This window comes from Trachinotus anak, unplaced genomic scaffold, assembly GCF_046630095.1.
Source record: "Trachinotus anak isolate AG129_WGS33_773 ecotype Australia unplaced genomic scaffold, CSIRO_AGI_Tana_v1 ptg000018l, whole genome shotgun sequence".
NCBI classification, from domain to species: Eukaryota; Metazoa; Chordata; class Actinopteri; order Carangiformes; family Carangidae; genus Trachinotus; species Trachinotus anak.
In genome coordinates, this window is record NW_027273869.1 from 15993872 (window position 1) to 16007120 (window position 13249).

Sequence of the window (13249 nt, forward strand, 5' to 3'; positions counted from 1 at the left end):
CACACAGAGGTGACAGCATTTTGGCAAACAGGGGCCAAGAGCGAATCCTACGACTCAACGCGGCTCTGTGATACCCGTACCTTTGGCGTTCCAGTGGTCCCAGAGGTGTAGAGGACATAGAGCGGATGGTTGGAGGGGACAGACACGCAGTCATGTGGCTGAGCGGTGGCCATCTCTTCCTCCCAGTCTAGACTCAGCTCTGGACTCAGTGATACTTTCTCCTTAAACACAAAGAAAAATGAAGAATTCAGTCTTATTTGCATTCTTATTAAACTACTTTAAAAGGAAACTGCTCTGCGGCTCTAAATTTCATCTCTGAGTTATTAATCAAATCCACTGACTGAGGTGGTTTGAGGTTTTCAAAACGTTTTTTTTTCAGTTTATGTGGAAAAAAAAACAAAACACTTGTGGATATAATTTCTTACTTCAGATTGAATACATATATATTTTCACAGTTATAGAATATTTCTACACTAGACCTTTGTGTTGAAATTCTGTCCTAAATCCCATCTGACATTAAAATCTCTTATAGTCGCCAACACAGGTGGTTTCAGGTCACAGTTTAAGACCTTTACATTTTCTGTTGCCGACATCTGTCTCATGCCAAATCTTAGTGAATCTCTTTGATTCTGAAATTTCATTAACATTTAATCATCACAGGAGGCTGAAGAAATGTCCTGGTCATTTCTTTCTTTGGTTCTCAGAAAATCCTTCAGTCAGAATCACAGATTCTTGAGGCAGAGGACAGACATCTCATAAAACCCTAAGCTTTCTGAAATGCATCTTTTTTTTTTTTTTTTTTTTTTTTCTCCTCGCTAAAGCCAAGCCAGAGCAAAGCTTGGCTGATTTAACAAGGCTTTCATGTTAGACACTGTGTTCAAAAAACCCATGACCTCTGGCTTACTGAATGCGGGATATGATGAAGCAGCTGCAACCACCTTCAAAGTGATGCTTCACATGATTTTAAGGGTTTGAGTTTCCAGTGGATTTCCTGTGAAAACTAACCATCGTGTATATCTTCCAAAATTTCTGCAAAAACCCTGACAGCAACCTCTTAATTCACCAGAGAAAGCACTGATAGATACGACTGGAAAGATCAAAAAAAGACAAAATAACTCATGTAACTTTAGTTCAAGAGCACAACAAAGCCAGAGAGAGGTACGTGGCATAACTGATTACAAAAGTGAACTGACTCAGACGTGGAGGCCAGACAAGAAAATATGAAGGGACGACTGCAACACCGTGAAATCAAGTTTAGGAAGCTCAAATTTCACTGCTTTTCTTTTATTCCTGTGTATAAGTGAAGCCAATTTCAACTGGCTGTCACCAAATTAATCCACAATTCTTTGCTGTGTATTTTTCCTACACAGCTCAGACTTCCTCCGGACTGAATTCACACCAGGCCGCCTCTAACATGCACCAACCTCCATCCCTCAGCTGCACACGTACTGGATGCATTTTTCGCTCTGTCTCCTCTACTTGAACCTGCTATACATCATTTCATCTTCTAACTCAGAGGAAGGATTTGTTAGACTATTACAGCATTCATGTATATTTGGGCAATTCCAGGCAATAATCCTTTAAAGTCCAATGGTGCTTTAGATTCATTTCAATGATTAAATGCTTTCTTATAGGTTCAAAATTGCGACCCCTTCCCTTTGGGAAGTCCTTTTCTCCCAACAGAGGCTACACCGTGACTGGACTAATCAGCCTCACATATGGCTGGCTGCAATATTTCAGATACGTTTACATTCTGTCACATCACCGGCAGGTTTAGAAAAAGATACCACGTGGTTAAATGTGGCTTTACGGTGCTCTGTCCTTCTTACCATGTTAGGCCTGTTGTAGATGAGAACTTTCGAGGGCCTGTGAGAGCTCAGCTCCAAGGCTTTCTCCACCAGAGGGATGTACTCCACTCTCCTTCCTGGCTCGATGCCAAACGAGGCTGTAACCATCAGCTTGGGCTGGAAAAACACAGAGATCAAGTGAGCATTTGATTGTGTAAAAATGTCAAGAACTTACAGCATCATGTGTTTGAGCTGCATTCGAATCAGCAGCCAGGGCTCCCATCATACATACTTGAAAATTTGTTTTGCTGCATTTTTAACAGGGTGTTAGTGATATGAGCTTGTTGCCCGTGGCAGCACTCCAGTGTCGAGTCAAACGCAGTTCACAGAAGCCTTTTTATAACATGCGTGTGATATCAGTTCCATGGAAAATAACAGGCCTACCGCACACCTGAGGTGTTCCTGGAGTGTAAATAGCAATTTCAGTAACTTTTTAGATTTTTTACTTTCATAGGCCACAGCTTTGAAGCAGATGGCCTCTATATGTGACACACTCAGTCTTTGCTTGCTCATTTTTGCCACAGTGGCCATTGTAGGGCATTGCAATGTCTACGGCAAGGCTGAACAAGGCTCTCTCATTCAACAGGAGCAGTTTAAACATTTGATCAAGAAGCTGGTGGCAACACTAGCATTTCTTTAGATTTATATTCATAAAAACAGTTCACTCAACAGACATCACTATCATCAGAAACATTCCCTGTCAAAATGTCAAGTGCTTGCTTTCAGTGTTTTTTGCAGGATGAATGGCGCACGTTACAAACTGTGCAAGAAAATCTGAATGTATTTCAAGTGCATAAATCCTTACTTCTCGCTGAGTCGTTAGGGTGCTGAAGAGTGAAAATTAATTAATACAGATCATATAGTCCTGTTGTCGTGGCTGAAGAGAAGACAACTCTCAACCACAGCGTGAATAGTAACATTTTCTAACCTTGGCGTGATTGATGCGGACAGAGAGCTCTTTGGAAGCAAAGCCGCCAAAGATGAGGCTGTGTGGGGCACCAATCCGCGCGCAGGCCAGCATGGTGAACATGGCCTGGGGCACCATGGGCATGTAGATGACCACCAGATCTCCTTTGCGTACCCCATTCTTCACTAAGACTCCTGCTAACCTGGACACCTGGAACAAGAACCAGAGGAGACAATGCAGCGTTATGAACATCAACATGCTTTTAGGCTGAGTTCACACTGCAATTTTTCAAATGTTTGCTAAAAAGACACACTGTGCCCCCGGGGATTTCTCTATGCATCTTGTGCATGGTTTTTAGGTAATGAATGGGGGGAAAAAAGGAATTTACTAATTAAATTCAACTAGATATAATCTGACAAATGAAAGAAGATTTTTTTTTTAAATTAAATTAAATATCCTTTTACTTGTGGGCAAAGACCAATAAAAGGCTGTAGCTATACTTCTGCCCGTTTAGAACACATTTTGATTATAGTGCATGTCATTGTACCTTAATTAAACTGAAGCATCTGCACAAATGTCAGTGAAGTTAATTACTTCCCCTTCTCTTTTCTCTCGGTTATAATGTTTTTCTGTTTTCCATGCTAATATTGGCTCGATCCAGCTGCCATAGAAGAAAAACTTGGCTGAGTGTCTTAGATGAAGGATGAAAAGTAAATTTATTGTCATGGCAACACTGACAAATTCTAATTTCAGTGCTCTAAAAGCAGCCACAGGCTGCTTGCATGCTTCACAATCCATTTTTTACCACACATCCTGGGAGTCCAGCTCAGGCTTTAACAAAGTGACTTCATGCAGCGCTTTGTACTGTTACCTTCTGTGACTTCTTTTAAAATACTATTTACCTGGTCTTGAAGTTCCCTGAAAGTGATGATCTGTTTAGTTCCAGTCACTGGGCTGTCATAGATGATGGCGGGCTGCTCTCCACAGCCGCTCTCCACGTGACGATCCACAGCGTTGTAGCACATGTTCAACTTCCCTCCAACAAACCTGAAGGGGGAAAAAATGACATCAATCAACAATCGACACTGTTCAACAATCAAATATGAATATATGAATATATACAACAGATTTCTAAATACACAACTAAAATATATTTCTCATGAACAAAATACATGCCACCACCTCTATCAAAAAAACCTCCAAAAACATACTGTTCTGTAGTGTGTATTTTTGCCTGGTAGGGTTCTTTCTTAACACTTTAAAACTGAACTCAAACCAATTCGAGCACACATGCAGATGTCTGTGCCAGCAGCACACAGCAAATCAATGCACTTTATAAGGCGACAGTTTCAGCTCGCTCTGTTGCTGTGCATATGGATAAGGAGCAGCAAGCAGGTGGAGCAGATGGTGTCTGGGCTCTGCTGTTTTGGAAGCCACAGAGAAAGGGTGGCCGTGTCCTTCATTTGAACATGGCTGCACTAGATTCAGGCTCTGCTACCCCCACACACCAAACAAGAAGGAAAAGTAATTTTCATTTTCATATCATTCCCTGTGCAGCAGGATATCTGGGGGCTGCCATACATTTCAACAAGTTTTGCTAACATTAGACAACATGCAAACGTTAGGTTGTGCAGCTAAAATAAAACTTTTAACCATCTTGTAAACATCCTACAATTTGCTTTGTCATAAAATATGAAGACTTTTAAACCATTCTCCCGTGATATAGGGTAAATTTAAGTAACTATTAAGTTTAAGGGAGACACATTTTCTCAAAGATAAATTAAAGGTCAACACTGAAAAACAATAAAATGACATAAAAAATAGCATAAAATAGCATTACAAACTCTTCCAAACTGAAGGAAGCAAGAAAATAACAAAATGTAACCTGCTGCTAAGCTTTTTAGGCCATTAGCTTAAATACCAATCTCCAAATTCCAGCCAGAGATGAGTCTGAAGTGACACATCTCCTTGCTCGGCCTATTCTCATCCCCGACATTAAATGGCTTTTATTATTAGATTCACGTATGTAGACTACAGAAATCTAAGTCTATATGTATTTTTACCATTTCCTTCATATTCTCAATTACATGGAGAGTTTCAATTTAAGGTTTCTACATACAGGCACAGGTCAAAGTAATGCTGCATTCACTACACATCGAAAAGTCGGAAAGTCTCCGCTGCGGCTCGGCAGTATTACAAACGTGATTTAATTCATTTCAACCAGTAATTGGGGTATATTTATATTCTTTATACATTAGTGAAGTTGCCAGAATCTTTGTACTAACTTATATAAGCCCGCTAGTCCATTAGAGCTTCATTGATGTTAACATGATTTTTAGGGCCTCCCTCAGAAGTTTCCGACTTTACAGTTGTCTTGAACGCAGCAATAACTCATTAACTCCAGTTTCCTCTGGATGGGAGTTGAGGTGACATAAGAGCTTTTTTGGTGAATTAGGATTTTGTGAGGGGGGGGTTATTAGTAAAACTTCAGTATTTTAGGGCCATACATTCATTTTGAAACTGCATCGAGGTTTCATGGAAGACTTTTCTAGGCTTTCGAGGATTTCATGAACCATGGGAGGCTGGGAATTGTGAGCTTCGGCTTGTTAAGGAGTCTGGCGGTGGGGGTCGAGAGCGTTTAGCAGCAAAACAGACCTGACATGTGTTAGGGCTGCATCGTAATCACATGCCTGTGGTGTTTCTGCTCGCTTGCGACATCGAAACCTACCAGTTTGGGAACACTGGGTCCTCCGTGTGCAAGGTTTTGGTCCACGGTTCAAACCAGTTTATGTCTTGTCCCATCTCACCCCAGAAGTGCTCGGGGTCGTCCCTCGCCGCGGCGAAGGCTCGGCCGTACGCCGTCGCGTCAGATGCATGGCTCCTGTGGCACCGCCGGCTCCAATGCGTCCCAGCGTCTGCAGAGGCAAGCGCTCCTGCAGCTCTCAAACCACGCTGCTGCTGCTGTGCTGCGGCCGAAACTCTCCACAGCTTCCCCCCGAGAGTCCTCCCACAGCGGGCAGCAGCGCAGTGATTCAGGCGCAGTATGTGTTTTAAATGGAAATGCATTGCTGCTCCAATGTTTACTTTTTTTTTTTAAAGTGAACTTCAACGCTTCCGGTGTTCTCTGCAGGTGAGAGATCCGCCGCTATGATTCAACACTGGGCGCCTTCATCCGGGGGCCACCTAAAGGGAGAGGAGCCTTAAGCAGAAATCCTTACAATACCCTCAAAGAATGCGAACTATGAACTGGATGTAGTTGATGCAGGAGGAGCTTTGAGCCACAATTTACACTGTTACACAACACACAAACCGCTCTGAGTGCAGGCAGCACTGTAAAACTGTGCAAACCTCCAAACCTGCTGCGCAAAATTAGAAAAGTTTTACATTTTTTATTTTTTATTTTTTTACAACTTGTAATCAGAATCACAGTTTTTAGCCTCATATAACCCCCAAGACATAATTCTGGAGTAGCTGTCAGCCTATGGCACGTCTTTTATCATGCAAAACAAGAATAAATCCATGTCATTTATATTTACTTGTGAAATGCTTGAAGCTCCCTTCCAAAGCAAGAGCATTAAACTTTCATGGTCCTCAGGGGTGCCATCAATAAACAGTCTCCGGTTCAAAATGCAAATACTTCTGCTTAAACTGATCAGGAAAGCATTTAGGGGTTTGTTTGAGGATTTCTTTTTTTCTTTCTAACATAATTGGGTATTTTGTATGGAATCAATTTAGAAACACAACATGACTCCCTCACTTGTTAAGCTGAGTCACTCACTCTCCATAACAATCCTGTGCAATCCTTCCACTCCACACAGGCAGCAGCAGCTCTGCGTCCTCTCAGATAATGCTGGCGTAACATCTCTTTCGTCACCACCTATCATACAAGCTGCTGGTAGATACCCATAATCCATCTGACGCCCTCTGGACACGACCCCTCGCACACTGTTGCAACCTGGTTGAGTAACCCGTGCATCTGATATTTCAGGTCATCTGGTTCTATTTATACATGCAGAGCGGCGTTTTGTGTTGAGCAGCTCAGGAAGTATCATGCATCTTCCAGGGTTGCCCCTCTCAGGTGTTGCCTCCCAGCTACTGGGTTCACCGAACTTGCACTTTTACAGGTTTGCAGGGGAAAAATAAACAGTGCATTTCTCTTTCCCAAGTGACAGAGAAAAGATATCAGTTAAAAACACCTCCTGCATTATCCATATTTTGAATTATTGATCAAGGTATTCTCCTAGTTGTCCTGTGGCTTTTCACATGATGAAATTGTGCTTGTTTTTTTTTTTTGTTTTTTTTACCTAATATTGATTCAAATTTCATCACATTCCAACAGAGCATGCAAGTCACAATCTATATTCATGTATCACTATAATCAAAGCACTGACAGCGAAAGCATGCCTCCCCTCCCCTCTCATGCTGTAATTTGTCTGGTCAAAAGGTCTGGCTAAATCACTGCCCCCCCCCCCCCCCCCCCCAAAACGCTACCATAACTCTTTTTATACAACAGTGCAGAAGCTATCAGCAGAATATGTATCATTCTTATGATCTCTGGTGCCTGACGTGCACAGACCACTAACTAATAGAGTCCAATCAGATCGAAACTGGAGTCCAAGACAGCTCCTCCATCTTGCACTCTTCTCTGATTTTATGTGATGAGAGTGATTTTTTTTTTTTTTTGAAGCAGGAAACAGTCGACTGCTCTTCAGACACAGTTAGAGGCAAATTACCAGAGTTTATATCTGCAAATGATCACTCTCCAAGCAGTATTTTTTTTTCTTCTCCTCCCCCCTCAGAGTGTCTGAATATGGATTGATAATCATATTAGTTTGAAGATAATGATTATCATTTTACATCTTGAATGGCTTTTAGATGCAGCAGTGGGCTCAGAGTCTTGCGAATGATTTCAATCGACATTATTCCTCATTTAAAACAACTGATACGTCATTACAGCTGAGTGGATTTGTTCTAATTTAATCATTGAAACAGTGCACTGGTGATGTAGGTCTAGGTAAAAGCCATTATCATTGTTGATTATTTCCTTCCGATTTAATGTCTGTCAAAGCAGGGGAAGCTTTTACACACTGAGTGTAAAGTTGTAGCTAAAAATAGATGTGTGTCACAGCATTAGTGAATTTTCTCATTTTATGCCGTTTATTACTCTGACAAGACCAGATGACATACTTCTGTTTGTTGTTCCTTCTCAAGTGAGAAGAGATTAAATCACTCAGGAGGAACTTTTATCACATGTGTACTAGATATTCCCACTTAACGTGACATAAAATTATGTTATTAAAACAAATCTTTTTCATCATTCGGCTGAAAAAGTGTTAAACGAGAGTCATGTGACATTTATTTTGCGTGGGGTGTATTTTCCTTTGTTTGCGAGCTGTTGCCGATAAAGTAGTTGAATAATTTATGTTTTATGTTAATTTGACATATAAATTCCAATATATAATATTGTTTGTACATGAAATAACTAAGTTTGTTTGTGTTCAATAAACATCAGGAAAACCTGGTAATTTTATATCACATAACATATGTTCCCTGTAGAATTAGATGCTCAAAAACTTTTTTTGTTGCAAGTTAATGTGATACAGTAATTTTGTGTCACGTGTTGTCATAACTTTCATGTTACACTTTACTAAACTGAAAGTTTTGTGTGCAATAAAGTTTTAAGTCGAGTGAATTGGGATTTATAGTGTGTAGAGGACAATATCATGACTATGATGTTGTGCTTTTATGGGTGCTGGTACCCTGAAGGGGGCGTCAGTAGCCTTATGGTTAGAATAGCAGTGTGTTAGAGGTCAAAATACCATAGCCAATGCAATGTGGGTGACGCCTCCTCTTTGTCAACCTTCCCCTCATGCCCTCTTTAAAGGCACCTTAATGAAAGTCTGTTTTTTAACTGTTTTTTACAGAACAGCCTTGACAAGTGGGTGAATATCACAATGTAGCTACTTTAGTTTGTTGCTCTTTAGAAAATTGCACACTTGTTGCATCAGCTTGTCTTGTTAGAAAATAAATTCCATTTTCAAGACGCCTACTAGTATCCAGTACCTCACATATGTTTACACGATGGTTCACTTTCATTATCTGTCAGCCGCTGCCTGATGGAGCTCAGGACTGCTGTGGGAAAACAGCCTGTCACATCATGCAGGAAATCTGAACAGACTATGAAATGAACACGTTGACATACCATATAGATCACAGTCAGTGCTGCATGGGGATTAGAGTCAATAGTTGTCAAAATGTACTTTTTTACTTTTACTTTTTTAATAATAGTTGCTACCCAGAGTCCCTTTTTAATAAATGCAAGTTGAATGATTATTACCTGGATCCGCGACCCGTGTGTTAATTTAGTGAAGCAATTCTGCTGAAGCAATTGCAGAAGAACGACAAAGACATGACGGCATCCCACGGTACCAATGCAATCCAGTGCATTGTAGATTTTTACGACAACAAAAGAAGATTCACAGAACTCAATGTAATGCATTAAAGGTCCCATATTTTACAATTTTATAGTGTCCAGTGTTTTATTTTTAGTTTTCATTGCGACATCACAAAGTTACAGAGGTCCTGATGGCTCATTTTAAGGCACAGTTTCTGTGTGGATTTTACCATGGACTTAGCACTTTGATAATTTCACAGTATTAATGTAGTACCTGGGCCTGATTTATAATAAACCTTTAATTAGTGAGCTTTAAAGGTGCTGGTAGGTGGATTTTAGGAGTTTCAAACAGAGCTTTCTCCCCAGTTGCAAGCCTTAGCAAAACAGCTGCTGGCTCTATTCTTAGATTTACCCTACAGTCATGAGAGGTATTGATCGTCTCATCAAACACTCAACAAGAAAGTCAATAAGTGTATTTCCCAAAATGTCGAACTATTCCTTTCATGACGGCACCTGTTGAATTCATGTTTGCATGTGCAGCCTGCAAATGAAGCTCTGACGCCGACTGATGTCGTGAGCTTTCATCTTCGGTCCAGTCGTCCGTTTCTGCCCCGTTCACACAGCCTCTTGCATATTCTTCTGGTTGAGTGGAGGCCTTTCAGAAATCAATTTATTTGCAGTTTGAGGGCTTTAAGAGCACTGCAGCATAATCCCACCTCTTAAAAAAAAAGAAGCAGAACTGTATTCTAGCCCATATGGAAGGGAGCCTGTAATCTCTCAGTGCCCTCTTTCTTTGCGCTCTCGTAAGCCCTCACCCTCTCTACCCCTCCCTCCAGTTTACCACTTACCACCAGTTTACATCTGCATGCAGCTGGGTGGGACTGTGGGTGGCTGGAATTCACCAGCACATATGGACCATGATTAAAAGCGTGCAGGTTTAGTAACAGATGCCACCAAAAACAGAGCAGAAAAACGATGACAGAAATGCTTGAAAACGAAAAGTAAATGAATTTATGATTTCACATTTTCAAACTCTCGTTCTTATACCTACTCTGTAGGAGCTAATTTGAAGGGAAGTGGGGTTAGGAGTGAGGTAATTGCTCCCCAAATGGGTATAGGCTAGAAGTGACTTTCTTCATGCAAGGCAAGGTAAATGAGATTCAGAGGATTTCACTGTCTCTGTAATACAGTGGGTTTTGTCCAGCACATCTTTGCACATGGAAACCTAAATATTGGCTCTTGCCTTAGGTGTGTATTCATGTTTACAGCTTGCATTTGTCATGGGGGTTTGCGAGCCATGTGACACGTCATGCTGCCTTAACACCGCCCCTGCCCCCCAACCAGGGATTCACTACTTGTTTTTGTCGAGCGCTGCTTCTGTCAAGTGCAATGACTGGCCATGTATGAGATATGCCACAGCAGCAGGGACCATTAGGCAGCAGATCTACAGTAAATGAAGGGAGTCAGTGGTTTGGCTCCGTTCTGTGGTAGCCTATAAACATGAGGATTAATCCTTAAGCCCTTCTACTAAGGTTCACTACCATCATTCGGTCCTTATCAGGCTGCATGCAGTGCAATGTAGCCAGGAGAGGAGATAACAGGCGGCATGGCTCAGCGGTTCACAATAAACCTTAATGGCAAAAGCGTGGATGTGATCAGCTGATCTCTGAAGTGCAATGGATGAATGGATTATACATGGCTAAGCTTTAACACGTGCAGGCAAGAAAAAAAAAACAAAACACACATGATAGTAGGATTCAGAAGTGCAAACCTGGGATACTGGTTTGCACTGCTGCATGTGGTGAAAGCATCTAGATGTGATGCAGTGATTGATGACTGACTTTTTTATTGAGTCTGCAATAAATTATTTAATACCCACAGTGAGTTAGAGGGGACACTGGCCCTGCGTGCTACCCTGATTTATCAGCTGCATTATATGGTCAAAAGTATGTGGACCCTCTAGCCACATACATCTGTGCATTTGAGCTGTTTTTGATGTTTTGGACAAGGCGTCTTTATTCCACTAGTGAAATATTAATCCCACAGCAAACATGATACTTTGGACAATAATTTGCTTCCAGCTTTGTGGCAACAGTTGTGCCAACCAAGGGCCACAAAGAAATATTTTTCCCCAGTTTGGTGTGGAGGAATGTGACTGGCCTGCTCAGAACCAGGACTTTAAACCCCCATCCAACACCTTTAGGATGAACTGGAACACCAACAGCAGCCCAGGTCTTGTCACCCAACATCAGTGGCCAACTTCACTAATGCTGTTCTGGCTGAGTGGGAGCAAATTCCTGCAGCCAGGTAAAAAAAAAAAAAAGCCTGTCCAGGGAAGAAGAGGCTGTTATAGCAGCATAATGATGCCCATTGGGTTGTGAGTAAAATGCTGGCTTCTTCACATCGTTTGTGTGTGTGTCCACATACTTTTGGCCATGTAGTGTAATAGTCATAAGCCTGACCCTGAATCATTTTATACGATATCATCGCTTTTTAACCTTAATTTCTCCTATTAAATCTAATGCAAGGGGTTAATTTACATAAATATGCATATATATATTTTAAATGCGTGAAAAAAACCTTCAGTGGTCTAAAGATGAATCACTTGTTTCCACTGCAAATTCATTTAATGTCAAGAAGAGCTTGAATACAGTGGAATATCTTTTATAGGCTGGATTGTCCCGCCTTATTGTGCCAAGATGGACGTTTATATTTTCCCACTGCCTGTGTGTAGAGCTGCTGTTCCCCTGCAAACAATGCCAGGTGATGATGAGATATTATGAGGATGGAGGTAGATTATATCCCCTCCCAACCACTCCCAGCCTCCCTCTCTCTCTCTCTCTCTCCCTCCCTCTCTCCTCTCTCTCTCTCTCTCCCTCCCTCTCTCCTCTCTCTCCCTCTCCCTCCCTCCCTCTCTCCTCCCTCTCTCTCTCCCTCTCTCTCCTCCCTCTCTCTCTCCCTCTCTCTCTCTCTCCTCCCTCTCTCTCTCCCTCTGTGATGCTGCAGCTCCTGTAGTCTCTCCAGTCTCCAGTAAACAGCAGTCATGGCGACAGTGGTCCAACCGCTCACCCTGGATCGAGGTAAGGCGCTCGGAGCTTTGCAAATTTTCTGCTTCTCATCAGATGCTTTTTTTTTTTTCGTTCGTTTCATTAATTTTTTAAAACATTTTTTTTTAATTTTTTTCTCGCTTTGAAAAGTTCGGCGGGGAACTGGCAACCCCGGGGTAGATTTCAGGTGTTTGTGCCCGGGCTCGGATTTCCTACAGCTCGTCTCTTCGGTCCGTTATTTCGAGGCAGTATGAGCTCACGCTTTTCTAAATAAGAAAAAAGAAAGAAAGAAAGAAAACCTGCGGTCTGTCGGCTCTGTGCGGAAGGGAGCGCTTGTTTTCCGTGTCAAGCTGCTGCGAGGTCTTCATGGACACATACCTCAATTCACCATCATCTATCCAGCAAATGAACACCACACTCCGTTTCGTTTATTCCCATCTATATTATGTAACCTCCTCGGTACAGCCCCCCCCCCCGCTCGTCATCAGTAAATAAAAAGCCTCCCTCCTGAAGCGCTTTGGGATAAAAATGCACTTTGTCAGACAGGGGGGACAACTTTTGTATCTGGACTGGACAGGTGAGGTGCTCTGCAGACAGGTTGGTGTCCTTATAGGAAACAAGAGCACGTTGTTGTTGTTGTTGTCTTCTCCCTGGAAACACACTGTTCAAGCAAAATGCAATTAAGGGGCTAATGATATCTTGTGATGGTGTTACCCAGCCTGTTCTGTCGCTGCACCACAGGTAGTGTTTACTAAGAGCTGACACTGAGTGTGTAATTGTAGCCCATGTGACTTAAACACATATTTGTGCATCCTCTGACCTCATGCATATGGTAGTAATGCCTCTGGGATGAATTCTCACGTGAGGTTTTTTTAATATTGTCACCTTTATGGACATAAACAGCTTCATACTATGCAAATGTAACAGCAGTCCTTTAAGTACACCACTAGGAGACACAAAGTGCGCTATATACACTCCATAGCAGCACAGACTCACTTTAAATCCCCAGACTTTCTTATTAAAAGTGTATATTTTTAGATCCCAACTGAAAAAT

The 13249-nt window shown here is 41.8% G+C and overlaps 2 protein-coding genes and 1 long non-coding RNA gene across 4 annotated transcripts in view; 2 read left to right on the plus strand and 1 right to left on the minus strand.

The window, feature by feature from the left end:
• The window catches only part of acss3 (acyl-CoA synthetase short chain family member 3), a 33028-nt gene extending 27137 nt beyond the window's left edge, over window positions 1-5891 (minus strand). The window contains exons 1-5 of the mRNA XM_071501858.1: window positions 5483-5891; window positions 3657-3801; window positions 2776-2964; window positions 1830-1964; window positions 81-221 (exon numbers count right to left, since the gene is read on the minus strand). Coding sequence (XP_071357959.1) covers window positions 81-221; window positions 1830-1964; window positions 2776-2964; window positions 3657-3801; window positions 5483-5820 — 948 coding nt within the window. The 5' untranslated portion in view covers window positions 5821-5891. The remainder of the gene's footprint in view (window positions 1-80; window positions 222-1829; window positions 1965-2775; window positions 2965-3656; window positions 3802-5482) is intronic.
• LOC139634994 (uncharacterized) lies at window positions 5668-6285 on the plus strand. Its single transcript, XR_011694113.1, has 2 exons — window positions 5668-5795; window positions 5885-6285. It is a non-coding gene; the product is annotated as an uncharacterized lncRNA (long non-coding RNA).
• A 5839-nt stretch (window positions 6286-12124) lies between these two features.
• Window positions 12125-13249, plus strand: part of lin7a (lin-7 homolog A (C. elegans)) — a 33564-nt gene continuing 32439 nt past the window's right edge. For both annotated transcript variants that reach the window (XM_071502281.1, XM_071502280.1), the window contains exon 1: window positions 12125-12228. In XM_071502281.1, the coding sequence (XP_071358382.1) occupies window positions 12192-12228 (37 nt within the window). In that variant the 5' untranslated portion in view covers window positions 12125-12191. The remainder of the gene's footprint in view (window positions 12229-13249) is intronic.